The 24849-nt window shown below is 36.1% G+C and overlaps 2 protein-coding genes and 1 long non-coding RNA gene across 3 annotated transcripts; 1 reads left to right on the top strand and 2 right to left on the bottom strand.

Moving 5' to 3' along the window:
• Positions 1-2063: 2063 nt before the first annotated feature.
• On the top strand, positions 2064-5731 carry LOC146926681 (uncharacterized). Its single transcript, XM_085700172.1, has 4 exons — positions 2064-2841; positions 3979-4755; positions 5337-5415; positions 5623-5731. The coding sequence occupies exons 1-4, from the start codon at positions 2158-2160 to the stop codon at positions 5703-5705; spliced, it is 1623 nt and encodes a 540-aa protein (XP_085556298.1). The 5' UTR covers positions 2064-2157; the 3' UTR covers positions 5706-5731.
• Positions 5732-6249: 518 nt separating this feature from the next.
• LOC146926680 (uncharacterized) lies at positions 6250-8040 on the bottom strand. The gene is made up of 4 exons (XR_015005471.1): positions 7815-8040; positions 7552-7679; positions 7076-7153; positions 6250-6596 (listed from the first exon to the last, which is right to left on the bottom strand). It is a non-coding gene; the product is annotated as an uncharacterized LOC146926680 (long non-coding RNA).
• Positions 8041-20253: 12213 nt separating this feature from the next.
• On the bottom strand, positions 20254-23751 carry LOC146926679 (putative disease resistance RPP13-like protein 1). Its single transcript, XM_085700178.1, has one exon. It carries the CDS (start codon positions 23744-23746, stop codon positions 20375-20377), a length of 3372 nt encoding a protein of 1123 aa, XP_085556304.1. The 5' UTR covers positions 23747-23751; the 3' UTR covers positions 20254-20374.
• Between the last annotated feature and the right edge of the window lie 1098 nt (positions 23752-24849).

The following is a 24849-nucleotide window of genomic DNA, read 5'->3' as shown; positions in this document are numbered from 1 at the left end:
AATGAATTTGGCAGGCTACAGCAGCTTCTGCTTCTAATGTGAATCTTTTCAAACTTAATATTTTTTTGGAAGATGTGGATTTTACCTACTCAAATGTAGAGTTAGCTTCTTCAATTTTATGAGTGCAAACCAAATTTGTTTCAAACTTTAGACCAAATTTGCTTCCATGTGCAAAACAAATTGAAAAGGCATGCTATATATTAGGCAGAATCTTATTTTGGCTTGTTCAGTTTTAATTAAAATTTAACGACCCTTGCAAAAAATAGTAAGGAGAAATACTTGAGAAAATATATTTTTCTTGGTCAAAAGAAAAGGTTTACACAAATGATGACACTTGAATGTTGAAACCATAAGAATCTTATGCCATGAGTCACGATAACAAACCAAATGGAAATTTCTTTCAAATATAGCCAATTATTTAGTCAAGGTAACACACAAAATTATTCCATGAATATCTATCAATTTGCCAATTTTTCAGCCAATAACAAGTAATGCCAAGAGTAACAAGCAAAATGGATAACAGACAAAATGGATGTTCCTATTAGTTGCCAATATTTTAGTGAGGACAACAAACAATTATCAATAGTATGTATCCTAATTCAAGCTCCTTTTATACATTGTAGAAACAGCTACCATGTCTTCATAATATCTTTTTATTTCCCCCACAATTACCAATTTAAAGTTCCATGGATTCAAAAAAAAAAGCTTCAGTTCCATTGCTTGATGATACGGGATAAAAAACAAATAGATTTCACTCAGACAAATCAACAAACACCTTATGCTCCAAATTCATATGCACAGAGTTGAATTTCATAGAATGAAAAAAAAACTTAAATAATAAAATGCAGAAAATAAAAACGAGGAAGATAGTTGAAGAGAGGAAGAAATAATGATTTGGAGAAAACGTGTAAATGCTGAAGAGGGTTGTAGCGATGAAGAAATAGTGAAAATTGGAGGAAACTTATAAACACAACGTCTTTTGAACCAGTGTGTGTGTGCAGGACTGTGAATGAAGATGAAGGGAGAGATTTTTGGTGTGCACCGTTAAAAGTAACACTGTTAGTGTCCAAGGGGGAAAGTGCCACAATCATGATATAATTAAGGGAGGTTAATGTTTTTTCTAAACTAGAAGGGAGGTGAATGTCTTTTAATAAAACCTCAGGGGAGGTAAGTGCAATTTGCTCTATATATTATTGCTAACCAGCTTTTGCTTTCTCCCCACAAAACACTTCTTACCATCATCAGCTGATCAAAGAATGGAATACCAGTCTACTGCAGCTCCCAAATCACCAGTTCATTCAACTCAACATGCAGTCGATGACATCAAGCGACCAAATGTAAATTTTAGTCCAAGCGTTTGGGGGGATATTTTCCTTCAATATGACTGTGAATCAATGGTACGTACAACTATATTATTATTATTATTATTATTATTATTATTATTATTATTATTATTATTATTATTATTATTATTATTATTATTATTATTATTATTATTATTATTATTATTATTATTATTATTATTATTTGTGTTTTTTTTTCTTAGAAAATTAATAATTATGGTTAAATGCTCTTTTCTTATAATTTAGATATTTAAATGCTCTATAAATAGTCCATTCATTTAAACTATTATTAATTACAGGAAAACATCATTGACAGTATGAAGCAACAAGTACAAATTCTAAAAGAGGAAGTGAAGAAGATTTTTCTATCTTCTAATAATGATATCGCAGAACAACTCAATTTCATTGACTCAATGCAACGTTTGGGAATATCTTATCATTTTGAAAGAGAAATTGATGAAGCACTAGAGCAAATCTACAAAACAATTACTCAAAATAAGGAAATAACCACAAAAGAATGTGGGTGAAGAAAACAAAACGCAAAAGCAAAGAATAGGGTGAAGAAAAGTAAGGTATTTACAAAAGAAAAAGAAAACAAAACGCAAAAGCAAAGAATAGGGTGAAGAAAAGTAAGGTATTTACAAAAGAAAAAGAAAACAAAACGCATAAGCAAAGAATAGGGTGAAGAAAATAAATAGATTTATCGGACCAACCCATTTTGCCATCCTTGTTTACAATTTAAAAAATAAAAAATAAAGCAAATTCATCTTGCACATTTCTCAATTTCAAAGTTCTACTCCTATACAACCCTCTAATGGCTTCTGAAGAACCACAAGAAGATTCAAAAACGATTCCACTAAAAATCTTAATAGACGGAGAAAACAACAAAGTTGTCGCTGTAGAATCAACAAAAGACTTCGTTGACACTCTCTTCAGCTTCCTTTCTCTTCCACTTGCTACTATCATTCGCCTCTTAACCACCCAGAACAATGATCAACAACAACTGGAACAAGGATCCTCAGAATCAACATCATTCCTTGGAAGCATCAAAAACCTCTATGAAAGCGTACAAACCCTCACTCCAAATGATGTTTGGAACCCTGTTTGTAAACAAATGTTGTTGAATCCGAAGAATCCATGTGAATCATTATGCAAGAAACTTTTTTTGAACATTGATGATACTGAATGGTCAAGTAAGTTTTTTGTGTGTGATGCTTGCAACAAGTTTACAACTTTTCAGAATCTTGATTGTACTTGTGGAAAACCCACTAATAGACAACCTAAGAATTTGGATTCTGAGGGTCAGGGGAATAGTGGTGGTATTGCTGATGCTTTAAATGGGGCTTTTGTTAAGGACAATGGGTCTTTGTTTTTGGTGTATGATGATTTGAAGATTGTGCCAAGTTCTTTGGTGACTTCCATGCAGATGTTGATGGAATTGGGGTATTCTGATTTGAGTCAATTAGAGGAAGTCACACACAACATTGGAAAACAGGAGGTAATGGTGTTGTGTTTTGCAATGTGTATTTTTAAGTTATGTTACTCTGTTGCACCGACCCTTATGATTGAAGGTGTGTCTAGGTGTCCGACACCGTCACTTATGCGACACTTATGATTGCATTGAATTATATCATTTTCTTCAAATTTTATCAGCATCGATGTGTCAGTGTCATGTCCGGTGTCCGTGTGTTAGTTTGTAGAGTAAGCCCTTGGGGTGTGCAGGCTTGGGACCTTGGAGTGTGCTCCTCTCAAGGTCTCACATTTGAATCCTCCTTGTGCCAATTTTTGTGGACTAACTAGTCTGTACCGCTCTGGCTTTAATTGGGGCTCCACGAGTGGACGGTGGGGTTGGTCTCCCAAATTAGTAGGTCCTTGAACCGGATATCGGGTTTTTTAAAAAAATATTGGAGTAAGAAAAATTTGAAAGAATATTTGAAACTGTGAATCATTGTTCCAAAATGTGGTCACGGCTGTGGTTACGATGTGAACCTTAATATTGTAGTAAAGTGAGGGTAATTGTGGTCGATGCAACCGCAATTGCAGTTGCGATGTCGTTGCAGAGACCTATAAAACTTTTATATTGCAGCTGCATTTGCTGTTGTGGACTGCAATTTAGAACTATGTTATGAATCGTTGGTCGTGAATATGCTGTGTGATCAGTAGAACATGCTGTGTGATCTTTTGAATATAACAAACAACTAATTTGAGGTCTTTTGAATATAACAAACAACTAACAAGTTTTATTGTTATTGCTGATGTGTGATCAGTAGAACATGCTGAAATGTGTTTGTCATTGCACCCAATAGCTTCTGACGCATGTCTCCTCTACCACTCATCAGAGTAGCATTGTGTATCTCAACTAATTTGAGTTAAGAATTAAAGGTGTTGAAGGACCGGGGTTCGAACCCTGGTGAAGGAGAAAAATACTAACATCACTAGTAATCAATATGCTAACATTTGCCTATCCAAAACACACACACACACTGTTATTGTTACCGTTTGGTTTAATATCTTGTATTTCTGTTATGTAATGTGAATTTGTTAGTGAAATAGTAAAAAAAAAATGTTATATTGGGGTCAATTGTGTGTATGTTATCTTGGCTAAAATTGGTTTCCATGTCCTTTTGATGTACAGATGCTGAACCTCCTCAAGTACACCTTAACCTCTCATGAGCCTCTAACAAATACAATTTTGAATAGCAGCTCCAAGAACAAAGACAACCCGCCAAATCAGTTTGCATCAGCAGTCAGAGTAAAAACTTGTACCCGCGATATTAAAATGGATGTTAAGCTAGTGCGGAGTAAATCTCAGAAAAAGATAATCTGTGCAGAAGCCAGTGAAAACTTTGTTGACTTCATGCTTAGCTTCCTTACAATACCATTAGGGTCCATTGTAAAGGTTTTGGATGGTAACTCTTTTGTTGGATGTGTCGATAATTTGTACAAGAGTGTAGAGAACTTGGACTCTTTGTGGTGTACGGACTCGCGCTCCGTGTTACTCAATCCTGGTGTCGCACCACAGTTTGGTTGTCCAAACCAGCCCCTCAACATTCCTGATGTACAAACACTCACCACTGCATATTATTATGGTACAGGAACTCCAAAGCAAGAAAGGGATTTCCGCTATCGTGGCCATTATAATACAGTAGAAGTACCGGTAGTGGGAGGAGTGATTTCCAAGACAATGGGATCAATTTATAATGCAAAAGCCTTGACTGCAATGGATCCAAGATCTCCTAACAAATCGATTAAAGATGTGGTGGGATTTGTGAAAAGACCCGCATTATATGGTATAGGAGATGATTTAAAAGTAAAACCATTTTCTGCTAATTCTTGCCTTTCATATTTGAAAGAATTAAGCCTTCCCCTTGTTGATCTTGAAGTGAAGGTGATAAGCATTGGTGAGGCTGAGGTAAAGTGACTACTATTACTAAACTTATAATTTTTTTTCCTTTTGTTTATTTGTTGTTCTAAGTTTTTAGCCTCTTTGATCCCCCTCCCGTGTGGTCTATGAAGCATAGATACTTCAAAATTAGACAAGTGTTGCTGTTTGACAGGTATGTGATACTGATACGCATCACATACCCTCCTAATACCTACCCATAAGTATCCAATACTTTTATTGATTCTTTTTAAAAATATTTTCATCGATACTTCTCAAATACATCTTCAATACTTCTTACCAACTCAAGACACAGCCGTCTTCCAGATACACTACATTTTCGATATGCTTTACGAACTAAAAGAGACACAATTGTGTTTTTGGGGGCACATTCTTCGTAGAAATATTATTGATATAGGTTGGGTGGGGTAATTATGTAACTATGCTTACATGTTATGATTGCAAGTACTTTTTTGTAAATTGCGATTACAAATAAACGTTTTCGAATGCTATACATATCTTGGTTTTGTCGTATCCTCGTATCTGTGTCATGTTGAATTCATATCATACTATGTATCCAGGATTCTTACCTCTTGATTTGCAATTTGCAGGCTTTGAGCCTCCTTGCAGCTTCCTTGACATCAAAAATTACACTGACTAGTGGACTGGAAGAATTTTTTAATGTGCCAAAACAAGTATTACATCAGGAAGAAGAAGAGCATAAATCATCCAAAAACAAAAGCTTGCTTGCAGATCAAGTTGTCTAGTTGCTTCTTATTAGCTACATTGCAGTGTACCTTAGCTTAGTATGCACTTGATTTGTACTATATAAACAACTTGTACTAACTGTTTCATTCAATGAGAATTCATTTCCTATTCATTTTTCTCTTTCCTGATAACAAGATTCAAATTTGACCTCAAAGTATCTTCAAACCAGTAGGCTTGATGAAGTTGCAAAGAATCCTAAACTAGAAGACTGAGTTATTATTACTCAATTGCAGTTTCATTTCAACCTTTGTTTTGAACAATAGATAGAAGATTTTGCACCTTGCTTAGTAATAATATCAGTAGTTTATGGTTTCCATTTACCTATTACTACTACTTACTAGTTTTTTTTCCTTCATATAATTGAATCAAGAGGGAGAAGGACCTAAACACTATACATTTATTAAGCAATTTATCTACAACTCAAATCTTTCCCTTCCAATAGCCATGGATGAAATAAGCAGGAAGAAGTTTATCCAATTTTCTCTCTTGTCTAATTTTCTTAGGAGGATTCCCTTCGCCTACTAACTCAAGGAATACACTCTACGGTGTGTTCTATTGAAACATAATATTTGTAGGAATACACTCTAAATGTAGTAGTTGCAGTGAAATCCGCTATTAGACTTCATGCTATACTATCTAGCATGTATAGTTTAGTTTAGACCATACATATAAAAAAGGGTTAAATAAGTTTCACCCTTCCTTTTGGTGATGCCATGATGAGGGCCACATAGAGAGAAACTCAATGAACATAATGCATTTTGTAATGTCTAGGAATCATTCTGAATTTAAATAGTTCATCACAAGAAAATGTTTGGTTAAGGTCCAATTACAAGCTATTGAACCAATGCTTTGTCTGCTTTAGAACTGTAAAATAATAACCAGCTGTTGGACTCTATGGCCAAAGATAAGAAAGTATGGAAATACTCAAGATGGCCAAAAAATTATTTGGAATTCAATTGGCTAAAGAGGGACAAAATTATTTGATAGTCCTAATCTTTAACAACCTTTTGAACAGCATCTTTAACAAGCTCCTTCCCACACGATTGATGTCGAAATCACTCATTTTCACAAAACAAAAGATTTTTGCCTCAATCTTCTAAATACTGCATAATTATTGAAGAGAGACTAGAATAAATAATAACAACATATAAATCTTCTGCAGAGATTCATGAACAAGAGATTATAAAATTTAAACTTAGTGAGGGAGAAAAACACTACTGATGTGAAAGGTATTTTGTACTCCCTCCATTCCTAATCTTTGTTCCTTTAAGTATTTTATTTTTTCCAAAACTTTGGTTCTTTTAGGAAACCAAGATCCTACCGATGTTTTTCCTTTTGTACCCTTGCAAAAACCAAAAACATGCGTTAAATGATTCTTTTAGTATGCATGTCCATAAGGACAATAGATTAGGGTCAGAGGGAGTAACTTTATATTATATGCTGATGTGAAAGTTAATTAACAATTTTTAACGATGGCACATTAAAAAGTAAGAGAGAAGCTCAAGAAAGGAGTACTATTTTATGGGTAGAAAGATGAGAATTAGAACATGATTGTAGTAAATAAAGTAATGTTAAAACCTACCAGAGGAAATTCATGCCTGAGATGCTACTGCTCCCATCTTGGTGCAAGCCATCAATCACACTTGAAGCCCTTGTAGATCTGCAAACATGGTAGAGATAAATTATCTCGAAAACAAAGAATAAGCCACCAAATCTGGTTAATGAACTGGTAAACAACAAAACATAAAGTCTCAAAAGTCAAAACATATTTTAGAATCAAAAAACTTTCTTAAGCATCTTTATCTGTCATACATGGCAAGGAAAGTTAGAGGGCTAATCACCTTAAGAAACCTTTCTCAAGGAAAGAGTTCTAATTGACCAATATGAGGAAGAAATATTAAGTCAAGATAGTTACAAAAAACACAAAAATGTGAGAATGCATAAATGATATCCATTAGACTAATTTATTCGAGCAGGATTTAACTAGTGTTACAAAAGTTTGATATAATTGATGCATTAAAGCCACCTCATTCAAATATATATGGAAAAAATGAATACCTAACATATTTGCGGTCAGTTGTTGTTTCTCCTTTTCATCTGCTCCTGATCAGTAAAACATTTCTTGGTTTTGGTTGCAGTTCCTGCATGCGAATTTGACTTCTCAAAACAGCATGATTGAGCAGAATCTGGGGAGAAACATAATTGAATTCCAGAATTAAAAAATGAGCTAGCATTATAATATTGTATTTGATATTATTGAAATTGATAATAATAATTGATGATAAAATAAGAAATATAAACAAAGTACTTCAGAGACTCACCTAGACAGGAAACTTATGTGATCAATTCATCATCGATAACTATGGCAGGAATATGAGCAATCTTACGCCACTCTTTCCCTCGCTTCCTCTGCAACTTTGCTACCAATAATGGACAACGAGTAATACTTAGTACTGAAAGAGAGGAAGGCAATCCTTCTTTTGGCAATGACTTGAGTTTGGGAGCGTTAACAATCTCAAGGTTTTGGAGAGAGGTGAGATGTTGAAACTGTTGGAACAAAATGTGTTTAACAATGAACCTTAAAGAGTTTTGATGATAACAAGGTATTAAAAATTGTAAATTGGACTAGCTAATATTTGTTCAAGTGTACAGGACCATAATTAAAAAGTTACATCATTTATTGGTTCTGAATGAGCAAATAAAGAGCAAAGGAAACAAAAAAATTTGAAGCTTGGACGCTCCTGAAGGCAACTTGCTACTGAAGAGAAAAAGCGCTCCTGAAGTTAAGTCGCTTCTGAAGTAAGAATAGTGCTCCTGAAGAATAGTGCTCCTGAAGACAAGAGGTCCAGAAGCCACATCATCAGAAACTGCATCATCAGAAGCTGCAGAAGCTGCCTCATCAGAAGCCATTTCACCAGAAGCTGAAGATCAACTGGATTTGCAAAGATTAAAGGATTGAAGAATCATCACTGCAAAAGCTGTCTATTGGATTCGAAAACACATCAAAAGATTAGTGGAATTTTGCAACGGTCATTTCAAAGGTGTTTGAAGACATGTGCTTGCAATTTTGGACGAAAGCGTTGACATTGTACTTTGTACGAACTGTACAACCACCTTCTCCACTACTTTGTTTTGTGTCCACGCTACAAGACAAGAAAACAGCTCCAGAATACGGTTTCGCCTGCATAGATGTTCCTTTGGATAAGGAATGGATTTCAAATTGGTTCTTCATAGGACAACAACCATATCAGGCAAAAGATCAAAGGTGAAAGATCAAGCTTTAACAACGACTCTTTGATGTGCTGGCAATTTCACAACGTCTCTTTCACACCTCTATATAAAGGAGTGAAGACTTAGAGATTTGGTAATGCTGAACAACAGACTCTCAAACTTTTACAAGTGTCAAACCTCTGCTGAAATTGTTCTGCATTCACTTAGAATTTTTGTGTCTCAAAGTCATATCTTAGAAATTCTTAAGTCATTGAGTCTGTATCTGATTTGTATTGTGAGCACCTCTGATTGTATATCAAGTGTTCAACCGTAAACAATTTTCTGTGTAATTTTGTTTAGAAGTCTCTTGCAGTTGTGCTTGAGCAAAGGAAGTCTCTTGCAGTTGTGCTTGAGCATAGAAGTCTCTTGATTGTGTTCTTGAGCATAGGAAGACTCTTGCAAAGTGTGCTTGAGCAAAGGAAGTCTCAGGCTTGTGTGCTTGAGCAATTGTAATCAGATATTACTCTTAGTGAAATCTCCTTGTAAGTGCAAGGGGGACTGGACTACTTCCGGATTGTGGAAGGAACCAGTATAATTGCTTTGTGTCGTTCTTCTTCTCTCTCTGTTTTATTCCGCTGCATTTAGATTCTGATTATCACTTCAGAAGCTGTCTCACTTAGCTTCTGACCAGTGTGTTCAGTTTTTAGGAGAAACGAAGAATTTTTCAAACACAATTCAACCCCCCCTTCTTGTGTTTTTCTCACCTTCAATTGGTATCTAGAGCCTTGGTCTGTTGTGTAACACTTAACTGTGCAACAGTCAAAGATCTGAGAAAAACATGTCTACTCCTCCTCCTACTGGTCCTGGTCAAACTAGCTATAACAATGCCTCACATGATTATAGTGATAGTAAAAGATCCAGTGTTGGAAAAGTTCCAAAGTTCAATGGAGATGCTGAAGAATTTTCTTGGTGGAAAACCAACTTCTATAGTTATATCATGAGCTTAGACGAAAAACTCTGGGATATACTAGAAGAAGGAGTTGGTGACTTAGTCCTTGATGAAGAAGGAGCTGCTGTGGATAGAAAGAAACATACTCCTGAGCTGAAGAAACTCTACAAGAAGCATCATATTATCAGAGGAGCTCTTGTCACTGCTATTCCTAAAGTAGAATACATGAAGATGAGTGACAAATCCACTGCTAAAGCTATGTTTGCTTCTCTCTGTTCAAACTACGAAGGCAGCAAGAAGGTCAAAGAAGCTAAAGCTCTCATGCTTGTACATCAGTACGAGTTATTCAAGATGAAGGATGATGAAACTATTGAGGAGATATACTCAAGGTTCCAAACCTTAGTCTCTGGGATACAAATCCTGAAAAAGAGCTATGTTGCTTCTGACCATGTGAGCAAGATACTCAGAAGCTTGCCTGCAAGATGGAGACCAAAGGTGACTGCCATTGAGGAAGCTAAAGATTTAAACACTTTAAGTGTCGAAGATCTTGTTAGTTCTCTCAAAGTTCATGAGTTAAGTCTTAATGAACATGAGTCTACTAAGAAGAGTAAATCAATAGCTCTTCCATCCAAAGGTAAGTCATCAAAAGCTCTCAAAGTTGTTGAATCCAAAGAAGAAGAACAATCAAGTTCAGATTCTGAACCAGATCCTGCTGAGATGGCTATGCTCTCAAGCAGACTTCAGTATCTGGCCAAGAAGAACAGAAAGTTTCAAGCCAGAAAGGGTAACTTCAGAAGCTCAAGGAAAGAAGATCAGAAGGGATGCTTCAACTGTAAGAAGCCTGGACACTTCATTGCTGAATGCCCTGATCTTCAGAAAGAGAAATCAAAGGACAAGTCAAAGAAATCAACGTTCAAACCAAGCAAATACAAGAAGCAGATTAAGCAAAGTTTAATGGCAACATGGGATGACTTGGAAAATGAATCTGGATCTGATAAAGAGGAAGCTGATGAAGATGCAAAGGTAGCTGTTGGGTTGGTAGCAACAGCAACTTCAGAAGCTGGATCAGATTCAGACTCAGAAGATGAAAACGAGGTATGTCTAAGAGCAGTGCCAAAGCAAAGATCATGGTACCTAGACAGCGGTTGCTCAAGACACATGACAGGAGACAAGTCCATGTTCCTCAGCCTAACAATGAAAGAGGGAGGAAATGTGAAGTTTGGAGGCAACCAGTCAGGCAAGATCATAGGTATAGGAACTATTGGTAATTCCTCTACCTCAATTAATAATGTATGGTTGGTAGATGGTCTGAAGGATTTAAAAGAAAAATATGATGATTTAGTACAACAGCAAAAATCAACTCTATTGGATCTGAAAGCTTCTGAACAAGGACTTAAGGGCTTTGACTTCATGTGTAAAACGTATGAAGATCAGCTCAGGTTCTTATGTCAGAAGCTACAAGAAAAGTGTAATGAAAAACCTTTAAGTAACCATGAAATTGCTCTTGAAGATTTTATTATATCTGGCATTGACAGAAGCAGAGTGGCTTCTATGATTTATAGCATTTACAAGAACAATGGCAGAGGAATTTGTTTTCCAGAAGTGAAACTTGAGAAAACCAATCTAAAATCTTGTTGTGAATGCATCAAGGAAGGTCTGAAAACCTTCTTTGTACCAGAAGGTGCTGAGTTGGAAACTGTTGTTCGATCAGAACCTGAAGCTTCTAGTTCTAAGGCTAAGATTACTTCAAAGCCAAAGAACTCTAAGTCAAAGGCTATGATCAAATCTGATTCCAAGACTTCAAAGGTTAGGATCCTGAAAAGATCAGAACCTATTCCTCAGAGTCTAGTGAAACCAAAATCTGAGGTTCTGAAGTCTAAGTTTCAGAAGAAGACAATTACTGCTTCTGAAGTACGAAAACCTAAGGTGACGGTTAATCAGAAGCAACCCAACTCACAGCACAAGGTACAAGAAGTGAAGAGTAAAGCCTTAAGTACTAACCTTCCAGGACCCATAGGACAATGGGTACTTAAATCTAAAAATGTCATTAATGCAGGTATGTCTAAGAGCAGTGCCAAAGCAAAGATCATGGTACCTAGACAGCGGTTGCTCAAGACACATGACAGGAGAGAAGTCCATGTTCCTCAGCCTAACAATGAAAGAGGGAGGAAATGTGAGGTTTGGAGGCAACCAGTCAGGCAAGATCATAGGTACAGGAACTATTGGTAATTCCTCTACCTCAATTAATAATGTATGGTTGGTAGATGGTCTTGAACATAACCTTTTAAGCATTAGTCAATTTTGTGATAATGGTTATGATGTGCTTTTTGAGAAACCCAACTGTACAGTAATCAACAAGGAAGACAAATCCATTGTGTTCAAGGGAAAGAGAGTTGACAATGTCTACAAAATCAATTTTTCTGAAATGGCTTATCAGAAGGTAATTTGCCTTCTGTCAGTGAATGATAAGAAATGGATGTGGCACAGAAGGTTGGGGCATGCTAACTGGAGATTAATCTCTAAGCTTAGTAAGTTACAACTTGTCAAAGGCCTACCAGACATTGACTATCATTCAGATGCACTCTGTGGTGCATGTCAGAGAGGGAAAATTGTGAAATTATCTTTTAAAACCAAAGACATTGTTTCAACCTCCAGACCTTTAGAACTACTTCATATTGACTTATTTGGACCAGTGAGTACTGCATCCTTATATGGAAGTAAATATGGATTAGTCATTGTTGATGATTACAACAGATGGACTTGGGTAAAATTTCTGAAAAGTAGGGATCATGCATATGATGTATTTAGTAACTTCTGCACACTGATTCAAACTGAAAAAGAGTCAAAAATTTTGAAAATCAGAAGTGATCATGGTGGAGAATTTGAAAATGAGCCATTTGAAGCTTTTTGTGAAAAACATGGAATTATCCATGAATTCTCTTCTCCTAGAACTCCACAACAAAATGGGGTTGTAGAAAGAAAGAATAGAACTTTACAAGAAATGGCCAGAACCATGATCCATGAAAACAATTTGGCTAAACATTTTTGGGCAGAAGCAGTGAATACAGCATGTTATGTTCAAAACAGGATCTATATTAGACCTATTTTGGAGAAAACAGCATATGAACTCTTTAAAGGAAGAAAACCCAATATCTCTTACTTTCATCAATTTGGATGTACATGTTACATTATGAACAACAAGCTCTACCTAAAGAAATTTGATGCCAAGGCCCAAAGAGGAATCTTCTTAGGTTACTCTGAAAGGTCAAAGGCATACATAGTGTATAATTCATAGACACTCTATGTTGAAGAATCTATGCACGTTAGATTTGATGACAAAGAGCTTGAAGATAAAACTTCAAAGCAAGATGAAAGTTTTGCAGAGATACAGGTTCCTGAAGCTACTCCAGAACCTGATCAGATATCTGATTCTGAAGAAAGTCCAGAGGATGAACCCACATCAGAAGCGCAAGATGAAGCTGCTTCTGATGAAGCACAAGATGGCTCACATCAAGCAAATCCTCCCAGAAACACATTCAAACACAAGTCTTCACATCCTGAGGAGCTAATCATTGGAAACAAAGATAGTCCAAGAAGAACAAGATCACACTTCAGACAAGAAGAGTCAATGATTGGACTAATCTCAATGATTGAACCTACAACAGTTGATGAAGCACTTTCAGATGATGGATGGATCCTAGCTATGTAAGAAGAGTTGAATCAATTTCAAAGAAATGATGTGTGGGATCTGGTACCCAAACCTCAGCACAATAACATTATTGGAACAAAATGGGTATTCAGAAACAAGTTGAGTGAGCAAGGAGAAGTAACAAGAAACAAAGCCATACTTGTTGCACAAGGGTATAGTCAACAAGAAGGCATTGATTACACTGAAACGTTTGCTCCAGTTGCAAGATTGGAAGCAATCAGGTTACTTCTTTCCTATGCAGTTAATCATGGCATAATATTATATCAAGTGGATGTCAAGAGTGCATTTCTCAATGGTGTCATAGAAGAAGAAGTGTATGTCAAGCAACCTCCTGGATTTGAGGATATTAAATATCCTGACCATGTGTTTAAACTGAAGAAATCACTATATGGCTTGAAACAAGCTCCCAGAGCTTGGTATGATAGACTAAGTAATTTCTTAATCAAGAATGATTTTAAAAGAGGACAGGTTGATACAACACTCTTCAGAAGGACCCTTGGGAAAGATATTCTTGTTGTGCAAATATATGTTGATGATATAATATTTGGTTCTACTAATGCATCTCTTTGCAAGGAATTTTCTAAGTTGATGCAGGATGAATTTGAAATGAGCATGATGGGAGAGCTGAAGTTCTTCCTTGGCATTCAAATCAATCAATGCAAAGATGGAGTCTATGTTCATCAATCAAAGTACACAAAGGAGCTTCTGAAGAAGTTCAAGCTTGAAGATTGTAAAGTGATGAACACTCCAATGCACCCTACGTGCACCTTAAGCAAAGAAGATGAAGGAGCTAAAGTAGATCAGAAGCTTTACAGAGGTATGATTGGTTCTTTGTTATAGGAATCTTCAGGTATTCCAATCAGATCCTAGAGAATCTCATATGACTGCTGTCAAGAGAATCTTCAGGTATTTGAAAGGAACAACTAATCTTGGACTCCTTTATAGGAAATCCTTAGATTATAAGCTAATTGGATTCTGTGATGCTGTTTATGCTGGTGATAGGATTGAAAGAAAGTCAACCAGTGGCAATTGTCAATTTCTGGGTGATAATCTTATATCCTGGGCTAGCAAAAGACAAACAACTATTGCTATGTCTACAGCAGAAGCACAATACATTTCAGCTGCAAGTTGTTGTACACAACTACTTTGGATGAAACATCAGTTGGAAGACTATCAGATAACTGCTAACAGTATTCCCATTTATTGTGATAATACTGCTGCTATTTGTTTGTCTAAAAATCCAATTTTGCATTCAAGAGCTAAGCATATTGAAATCAAACACCATTTTATCAGAGACTATGTTCAAAAAGGAATTTTAGATATACAATTCATTGACACTGAAAATCAATGAGCTGATATATTTACTAAGCCTTTAACTGTTGAAAGATTTGATTTTATAAAGAAAAATTTGAACATGCACTACGTGTCTGATTAAAGTTTGCTTGCTCCTGAATATGATTTTAGGTTCTGAAGTTAGTTCAGAAGAAGTAGTCCATCAAAAGCTCTTTATTGAGATTCTGAGGAAAACTCGCTTCTGATGATGACGTCAGCATCTGAAGTCCAGAAGCTGGATTTTTTGCTTCTGAATAGTTGAATTAGTGGAAACGTTGGGAGTTACTTTTTAAGGTAACTTCTGGCCCACTAACTTGGTAGTTACTCTGAGAACTTCTGACGTGGCCTGTATGTGTTGGTGTATAACTAAAAGGGCAATGATGATTCACTAGCTTTGAAAGTACTTTCACGCGCCCCCAATTAGTCATTAATGTTATGTTTGTTTGTCTCTTTTGAATTGCAATCGTTTTACTCTTAACACTTTGTCAATTCACACACTACTCACTCACAACAAACACATTTGCTCTCACACCTAGAACCCTAAAATCTTCATCTTCTTCAAATCTTCTTCAATCATCATCAATGGCATCATCAAGCTCAAAAGTTTCAGAATCTACCTCAAACATGCAAAGCGCACCAGAATCTGGGTCCGTCTACAAAGAGAAGACTATGGATATTCCATGGAAATCCTTAATCATCCAAATAGAATCACCGGTGGACTTTGCTTCACTTAAGAAGTACAAAGTGAAAATGGAAGGATTGATAGAAACTCAGAAGCTGTCTGAGTATTTCAAGATGCTAAATGGGCCAATGTATGTGAACTTGGTCAAGGATTTTTGGTTAAGAGCTGAGGTGTACAATGAAAAGCCTGCAAAAGTCGTAAGCAAACAAGCTGGGTCAAAGAAAGGGAAAATGACCATGGATATGAATCCTACCTCATTTGGTAGCTTAGAAATAAGGTCTGAAGTGATGGGCATTCCTATAACCATCACTGAGGATGTTATAGCTAAAGCTTGTAGAATGAATGCAGAGGGAAGATTCCAAGAAATAGTCAAGAAGGAAGATGTCCTGCTACAAGGTTACTACAACACTCTTCTGGGTGGGAAGAAAGATGCCAAGCCTTCTGAAATGGAGATTCACAACAGGATGTTGGTGAAATTCAGTAATGATTGCTTCTTTCAAAGAGCAGGAGGGTCTGATCAACCCAACAACCAACAGAAGCTAGCAATTTACTTCATGGCTATTCTGGAAAAGATAAACTTCCCAAGATATGTAATGGATCATCTCTGCTAGGCTATAAATGAAAGCACTGTCAGAGGAAGGAAGCAAATGCCTTATGGAAGATTATTGTCTGAGATCTTTCATCAAGGAAGAGTGCTGGATTTCTTGAGAAAGACAAGGGATGCTTCTGATGAATGATTTAAGGTTTCCACTGCTAAGAAGACTATCTGTAGCAAAACCTTGCATTCCATGGGTCAGTTCAAGAACGCCCCTCAAGATGAAAAGTGGCTGGAGTTGACCACAGAAGAAACTGAGATTATCAGGGACTTTCCTTCCATCTTTAAGGAAAGCAATCCTGAAATCTTAGCCAAATCAGTAGCTGAGTACGTCCTGGAGGAAGATGCTAGCCCTCAGGAGGAAGCTGCTCCTGGAAAAGGAAAGAAAGTCAAGGGAACTACTGCATCAGTAACTGCTACTGATAAGGGCAAGCAACAAAAGGTTGCTAAAAGGAAGAGAGGGAAAATTGAAACTGTTTTCCATAAAGAAAGGTTAGAGGAAGCTCTGGATGAGCTAGAGAGAGAAGAGGCTGAGCCAAAGCTGAAAAGGAAGAAGGCTCCTCCTGATATGAAAAGCTCTATGGTTGAAGTGAATCCAGCCATGAAGAGGATGGCTAAGGAACGTTCTGATGATTATCTAGCAAATTGGCGAGAAGAAAAAGCTTTGAAGGAATTTGCTAGTGCTGATAATGTAGAGCAAGGACAGATGGATCAGAACGAAAATCTTAGAACTTCAGAAGCTGATGGTTCAGAATCTGATGCTGCAAAGTATAAAGGAAAGAGGCAAAAAGTTGGTGCTGCTTCTATTCCCATAAAAAGAAGTAAAGGCAGATCAGAACCTATCATAACTAAGGAGCATCTGAATGAAGTTATTGATGGGATCAAGGCAAAAGAGCACGATAAGAAAGCATCTAGGCCAATCTTCACTCCAATGGTGGAAGTTACTTCTGACATGAAGAAGAAGGCTGATGAAGAAGCTGCTCAGATGCTAGCTGAACTGCAGGAAAGGGAAGCTCAGAAGAGAAGGGATAGGGATGAAAAGCTTAAAGCCTCAGGCCTTGAACATTGTGATGAGTTCTTCAAGGATAAATATGTAGAAGTCGAGGAAGTGGCCGTTCAAGCTTTGAAGAAAGTTGGAACCTCAGAAGCTGTTCTAAAAGCATCAGATGCTACCATGTCAGTAGCTGGCTCTTCAGTCAAGGTAATTCAGATTCCAGTTACCTCTACCCCCATCTCATCCTCTTCACCGCCTGCACCTGAACCTACAGATGACACTTCTGTTTTAGACAATCTTGCTCTTCACTACTCAGGTGAGCTACCCAAAGTTGTGTCAAACTCAGAAAAAGCCTCTGAGACAACTCCAGAAGCAGCTGCTTCTGATAAAGTTGTTTCAGAAAGCCCCCATCAACAAACACCTGAACCACACAAACTCACATCACCCCCACAATCATCAGTAGCAACCAGTGACCCCCAACTCAACAATCAAACATCAACTTCACCACAACAACCACAAATTGAAACTGAAACTGACCAACAACCAGAACACTCACCAGAACCAACTCCCATGGATATTGACAACTCTCAAGTCAATGTCCAAGACTCAACCACTACCGCACACATTGCTTCTGACCAGCCATCAACCTCGACCCCATCTCAACACATAACCATTCTAGTTTCTAGCCCTGTTCAAGATCTTGAAATTAGTGATTCTGACCTTGAAACTCTTGAACAACCACCCCCAAACATCCTGGAATTTGGATATATTAATGTTGAGCTTCTCACTATTCTCTCTCAAATGCATGATCTGGTGGATCAAAGAAGGACAATTGATCTCACCAATGCATATGAAGACTCCTGGGCATCACTTCAGAACCGAGCTGCTGAGTTTATTGAAGATATAAAGGCTAAGTGCATCAGAAGCAAGGAAGCTTCTGTCAGAAAGTTAATGGAGCATCTGAAGCAAAGTCTCAGAGTTAGAAGTCCTACACTGCTCCTGGCAAACAAGCCATTCTTCTCAGAAATGGACTACTTGACCAGAGACGCAAGGATGTTTAAGCTTCTGAGGCAACAGATGGCACAGCAGCAGCAAGAGGCTAGAGAAAGGGAACAAGCTCTTCTCCAGAGGCAACAATTTCTTGAAGAACAGTTGCAGAAGAAAATTGAAGAAATGGAGAAGATGAAGAAACAACAACAAATCAATCCTTAGTTGCACACCTTAGTGTTTTCTTTTGTTTGTTGTTTGTTTTAAGTTCTTAGTCTTTGCTTCTGAAACTGTCTTGTTTTATTTTTTTTGTTTCTGAATGCTTAATGGTTCTGACTGCTTAGCTGATTCTGATTCACATATGCCTGGATAGTCTTGTTCATATACATTGCTCTAATTTATTTAGTTATTTACTTATTATACTCTCTTCATGTTTGAGTTTTTCTCACATCTTTTTGTCTTTTATGCTTATTTACTTTTATTTCAATATTTTTTTGATAATGACAAAAGGGGGAGTATATGTGACAAGTATTTAAAGGCTCTGAGCCCCATTAATGATATTTGAATTTTTTTGAAAAACTTCTATCATTTTTACCATAATGGTATAAGCTATGAACGAAAGAAGGAGTATCAAAATTCAAGTAAAATTAATTGAACCATTCTTCTTATCTATAAGTTAATTCTTTCAATGATTCAATTTTTTTTTTAAGCTCTGATAATTTTATTGTGCGTAAAATGAATTTAATTAACCTGGATAGAACTTAGGGGGAGCTTACAAACCTCACCTTAAAGATTGTCAGACTCAGGGGGAGTTTGAGCTTACAAACCTCAGATTCTGAGCTTACAAACCTCAGGACCCCAAAGTCAACTTGTTAATTAGATTAACAACAATTGATAAATTTTTAAATACTTTTGTTTGTCATCATAAAAAAGAGGGAGATTGTTGGAACAAAATGTGTTTAACAATGAACCTTAAAGAGTTTTGATGATAACAAGGTATTAAAAATTGTAAATTGGACTAGCTAATATTTGTTCAAGTGTACAGGACCATAATTAAAAAGTTACATCATTTATTGGTTCTGAATGAGCAAATAAAGAGCAAAGGAAACAACAAAATTTGAAGCTTGGACGCTCCTGAAGGCAACTTGCTACTGAAGAGAAAAAGCGCTCCTGAAGTTAAGTCGCTTCTGAAGGAAGAATAGTGCTCCTGAAGAATACTGCTCCTGAAGACAAGAGGTCCAGAAGCCACATTATCAGAAGCTGCATCAACAGAAGCTGCACCATCAGAAGCTGCAGAAGCTGCACCATCAGAAGCTGCAGAAGATTAGTGGAATTTTGCAACGGTCATTTCAAAGGTGTTTGAAGACATGTGCTTGCAATTTTGGAGGAAAGCGTTGACAATGTACTTTGTACGAACTATACAACCACCTTCTCCACTACTCTATTTTGTGTCCTCGCTACAAGACAAGAAAACAGCTCCAGAATACGGTTTCGCCTGCATAGATGTTCCTTTGGATAAGGAATGGATTTCAAATTGGTTCTTCATATGACAATAACCATATCAGGCAAAAGATCAAAGGTGAAAGATCAAGCTTCAACAACGACTCTTTGATGTGCTGGCAATTCCACAACGTCTCTTTCACACCTCTATATAAAGGAGTGAAGACTTAGAGATTTGGTAATGTTGAACAACAGACTCTCAAACTTTTACAAGTGCCAAACCTCTGCTGAAATTGTTCTGCATTCACTTAGAATTTCTGTGTCTCAAAGTCATATCTTAGAAATTCTTAAGTCATTAAGTCTGTATCTGATTTGTATTGTGAGCACTTCTGATTGTATATCAATTGTTCAATCGTAAACAATTTTCTGTGTAATTTTGTTTAGAAGTCTCTTGCAGTTGTGCTTGAGCAAAGGAAGTCTCTTGCAGTTGTGCTTGAGCATAGAAGTCTCTTGATTGTGTTCTTGAGCATAGGAAGACTCTTACAAAGTGTGCTTGAGCAAAGGAAGTCTCAGGCTTGTGTGCTTGAGCAATTGTAATCAGATATTACTCTTAGTGAAATCTCCTTGGAAGTGCAAGGGGGACTGGACTACTTCCGGATTGTGGAAGGAACCAGTATAATTGCTTTGTGTCATTCTTCTTCTCTCTCTCTGTTTTATTCCGTTGCATTTAGATTCTGATTATCACTTCAGAAGCTGTCTCACTTAGCTTCTGACCAGTGTGTTCAGTTTTTAGGAGAAACGAAGAATTTTTCAAAACACAATTCAACCCCCCCTTCTTGTGTTTTTCTCACCTTCAGAAACCACTTGCCATCAATGCTTTTATCATTAAGACCACGGATGCATAGTGTTACAAGTGATTCAGGTAGCAATGGCTCCATCAGGGTGTTCACCGCATCATCGCCATTGATTCGCAACACTGAAAGTCAAGTGAGATGCTCCCAAGTTGTGTCAGTATTCCACATAATCCCTCCAACAGAGCCGACAGTAAGTTCATGTAAACTGCTTGGTAAATCATCAATGACAAAAGATTGAAGATTTGGTGGATTATCAATTTCAAGTTCTTGAAGGCCAATTAGACTGTTCATTGCTTCTGGTAGTGAATGAAGCTTCTCACACTTCCACACTGCAATATAAATGAGGTTTGGAGTGGCTAATCTACCTGGGGAAAATGACTCCAGTTCATTACAGTCCCATATTTTGATGCTTCTAAGAAATGAGAGACTCTTCTCTGACATGTCTTCTGCAATTAATATCGATTTCAGATTTTTACAACCCTCAATAAACAGACTCTTGAGGACAGGGAGAGTGCCAAAGGTGAATGATGTCATTGAATTACAACTATATGATATTTTCAATTCCTCAAGTGATATGTAACTGTCCAGGTATTCATGAGGAAGGAACTCTAGATTCTCACAGTTACTGATTATGAGAAATTTCAAGGTTTTTGGTAGACCGTCTGTTGGGAAACAAACTGAAAATGGAAACCCGTCTATGGTCAATTGTTGTAGAGAATTTAGAGGGAACATCAATTGCCTGAGTACACGACCTGATGATCGAACTGATTGCACCAATAGAGGACATTCTCTTAACTCAAGTTCAGATAAGGAAGGAAATTTGTCAGCAATGTTTCCTACTCTCATTTTTGGGCACTTACTTAGTGACAAAATTTTTAAACTAGGAAACTCTGTGGTCGTATCTTCAATCAAGCTCCATTCTTCCCACTCTTGCATATCCTCAAAGTGTAGAGTCTCCAAGGATGGAAATGGTTGAAATGAAGAAACGTCACCTGCATAGAACTCAATACCAATTGTCTCTACGGATTGCATCCCTTCAATAATGAGTTTTTTCGGATTACCCAATTGTCCAAGGGGTGGAAGCCATAAACAATGATCACAACTTGAGATCCTTAAATACACCATATTTCTAAATGAAGAATCACCTAACCAATTTGAAAAGCTGATTCCACCATACCCTTTGATGGTGATATTTTTCAAATTTGTTGAGGGTCGCAAATGTTCAAGTATAACACTTTGAATTTGTGAATTTGAAGAAGTACTACAACAATTCCATTCTAAAGCTAACTCGTCTAGTTGTTCTTTCATCTTCATATTGGCTTGAATAGCTTCAAAGGGGTCATTAACATTTTGCAGCTGTGAGATGGAAAGTTTTCCATGTAGATGGGGAAACTTTCCTAGTTCTGCAATCTTTAATCCACCATTTTGTTTGCTGACGACAAAGTCAGACAAAGTGTGGAGATTTTCTAGTTTGGCAATTTGTATGGGCATCTCCGTCAATGCAGTGTCACTAACGTCAAGGTGGCGCAAATTGACCAATTTTCCTATGTCATCCGGTAATTCAATGAGCCTTTTACAGCCCGACAACAACAAGAATTGAAGATTGAAAAGCTTGCATGTTTCAGAAGGCAACCTTTCAATATTAGTGTGAGAAAGATTTAAGTACTGCAAGCATAACAAATTTCCAATAGAGTTGGGAACCTCAGTGATACTCTTGTAGTTTGACAAAGATAACATGCATAACCATTTCATTTTTGGAAGCAAGACATTTACTACCTTGTTTGATAGCGAACAAAGAGGCAATTGTTTTTGTAATGGCAATGCTAGAAAGGTACGCAAACCTTTGAATCCAAACAATTTATGAAATTTCTCAAATGAGTCATATTGCCCTCTATTGTATGACAAATTACGTACACCTACATCTAAGAATTGTTCGTCTAACCTGATACAATATTGAGATGCAACCATTGTAGCTAAATCATGAATGAGGTTATTCATTTCAAAGATTTCTCGATCATGAATAGATTGCCTTTGTATCAATGACCTTGACACTAGTATATCAAAGTATTCTTCTCCAACTTTTTCCAAACTTGCTTGACCTATGGATGATTCTACTAAACCTTCTGCAATCCACAACTGAACTACCCTCTTTTTGTCTAAGATGGATCCCTTCGGAAAAATTGAACAATATGCAAAGCAGCCTTTTAAAGGAGTCAAAAGATGAGAGTAACTTAAATGTAGATTGGCTTGCACCCCATAATCTATCAACTTCAAAATGTTATCTTCTAGCACATTATTCCAGTCATTTCGGGACAATTTGGTACGGAGAAGATCCCCAACTTTTATTGCAGCTGATGGTAATCCATCACATTTTTTTCCAATTTTCCTGCGAATTTCTTCTAGATTAGATTGTTTTAGGTCGCTACATGCTCCAAATGCATGTCTAGCAACTAAAGACCAACAATCGTCACTTTCCAGAGGTCTCAAATAGTGGACAGAGATAAAGTTTTGCATCAATCTTGCAACTCTTTCATCCCTTGTTGTGATGATGATCCTACTTCCCATTTTACCAGCATTAAAGACGTCCATCAGATAAATCCAATCAACAGAATTTGTATCCCACACATCATCCAGTACTAGCAAAAAATTTGTAGTGCTTAATAGAAGATTGCGGTGAATGGTAATCATGTCACTGGTGTCATTTCTTTGCGTATTGGAAAATTCAAGAGGTTGAGAATTCAGGTTACCACTACTGATTCCTTGTGAAGTAATAGATTCAAGAATGGTTTCCAAAACCCTGAAAATATCAAAATATTGTGAAACAATCACCCACTCTCTCACCCCAAATCTTTCCTTAACTTCTGGATTGTTGTAAAGGACTTTGGCTAGGGTTGTTTTGCCAACCCCTCCCATACCCACAATGGAAATAATTCTTAGTTTACAATCACCCTCACTAGCATCTTCTGACAGCAAAAGATTTTTAAGTTTCTTTATATCATTGTCTCTTCCATAAATAGAAGATTCATCATGTAAGCAAGAACTTGTAGGAGTTTCATTGGAAACACCTAATTTACTCTGTGCTAGTGAACTGAACCATTCTAAACTTTCAATTAATTTTTGCAAATTAGAATTAGTAACTCTGTTAAACCGTTTGAAATGAGAAGAAAGATTTTTCAGCTCCTTAGAAGAAAAAAATTTCAGCACCTGAGAAGTAGGAGTTATAGTTTTTGCTTCGACTTTGATTTCGTCAAATGAATTGCCAACTTCAAAGATAGCATTCCTCAGGTTATCCAGACAGTCTTTAACATGTTGGTTGGTAAACTGTTGTTCCTCTGATTCATTAAGTATAGCTTGAAGACAGGACAATATTGTATTCAACCTTTGCAAGATGGCAACATCAAGCTTCATGGTCCTGAAGTTGTTCATGAACTCACGAGAAGCAATCTCTTCTAACAATACCTTCACAGAAGCTGAGAGCTTTTCTCTATCAGTAGTTGCCATAACAATAATAGCTTCAGAAATCACAACAATTTTTTTTTGGGTTAATACCCCTTTTAGTCCCTGCAATATTGAACAAATTCCGGTTTAAGCCCCTGTAAAAAAAAGTTTAGATTCTGTCCCTATCATTTGAGATTCTTCCACTTTTAGTCCCTCACCTGAACCAGTCAGCAGAATCTGCTGACGTGTCATGCTGATTGTGTAATTATTTTTATTTTTTATTGGGGTACACGTGGCATTTTTATTTTATTTTTTTAAAAAATAATAAAAAAATCTGAAAATTAATAAAAAAATTCTCAAAAAATGAAAAATAATAAAAAAAAATTGAAAAAAAAATATGAAAATTAATAAAAAAAATTGCGAAAAATGAAAAATAAAAAAAAATCGAAAAAAAAACTGAAAATTAATAAAAAAATTCTGGAAAAATTGAAAAAAATATTAAAACAGTTCTGGAAAATTGAAAAATTAATAAAAATGAAAAAAATTGAAAAAATATGGAAATTTTTTTAAAATTCTGGAAAAATTAATAAAAATAAAAAAAATCTGCAAAAATACGGAAATTTTTTTAAAATTCTGGAAAAATTAATAAAAATAAAAAATGATTAAAAAAATAAAATAATCTAATAAAATGAAAAATATTGAAAAATTCTGGAAAAAATTCTGAAAAAATAAAATTTCAAAATTTTTTGAAAATTCTGGAAAAATGAAATTTTTGAAATTTTAATGAATATTCTGGAAATTAAAATTTTCAAAATTTTAATAAAAATTCTGAAAAAATTCTAATTAAAATTTCAAGATGAATAATTTTTTAAAAAAAATGAAATTTTTGAAATTTTCATTAGTATTTCTCGAAATTTCTAAATTTTCAGTGTATTTACTTCCAAAAAAAATTCCGGGAATTTTTGTGTATTTATAAACCGAGAGGTGTCTGAAAAAATATGTGTATTTATAAACCGAGCTTAGTTTTTTGGTGTATTTTTTGAAATTTCGAAATTTTCATTAGTATTTTTTCCGGGAATTTTATTTGTGTATTTTTTGCATATTTTTTAAGTATAATACACATATGGAATAATTTCAAAACTTAAAAAATTCCCGGTTTTTCAGTT

Source organism: Medicago sativa, chromosome 4 (assembly GCF_051527215.1).
Source record: "Medicago sativa cultivar Bolivia chromosome 4, Bolivia_mono, whole genome shotgun sequence".
In the NCBI taxonomy this organism is placed as follows: Eukaryota; Viridiplantae; Streptophyta; class Magnoliopsida; order Fabales; family Fabaceae; genus Medicago; species Medicago sativa.
This window is presented reverse-complemented; position numbering and strand designations above follow the sequence as displayed.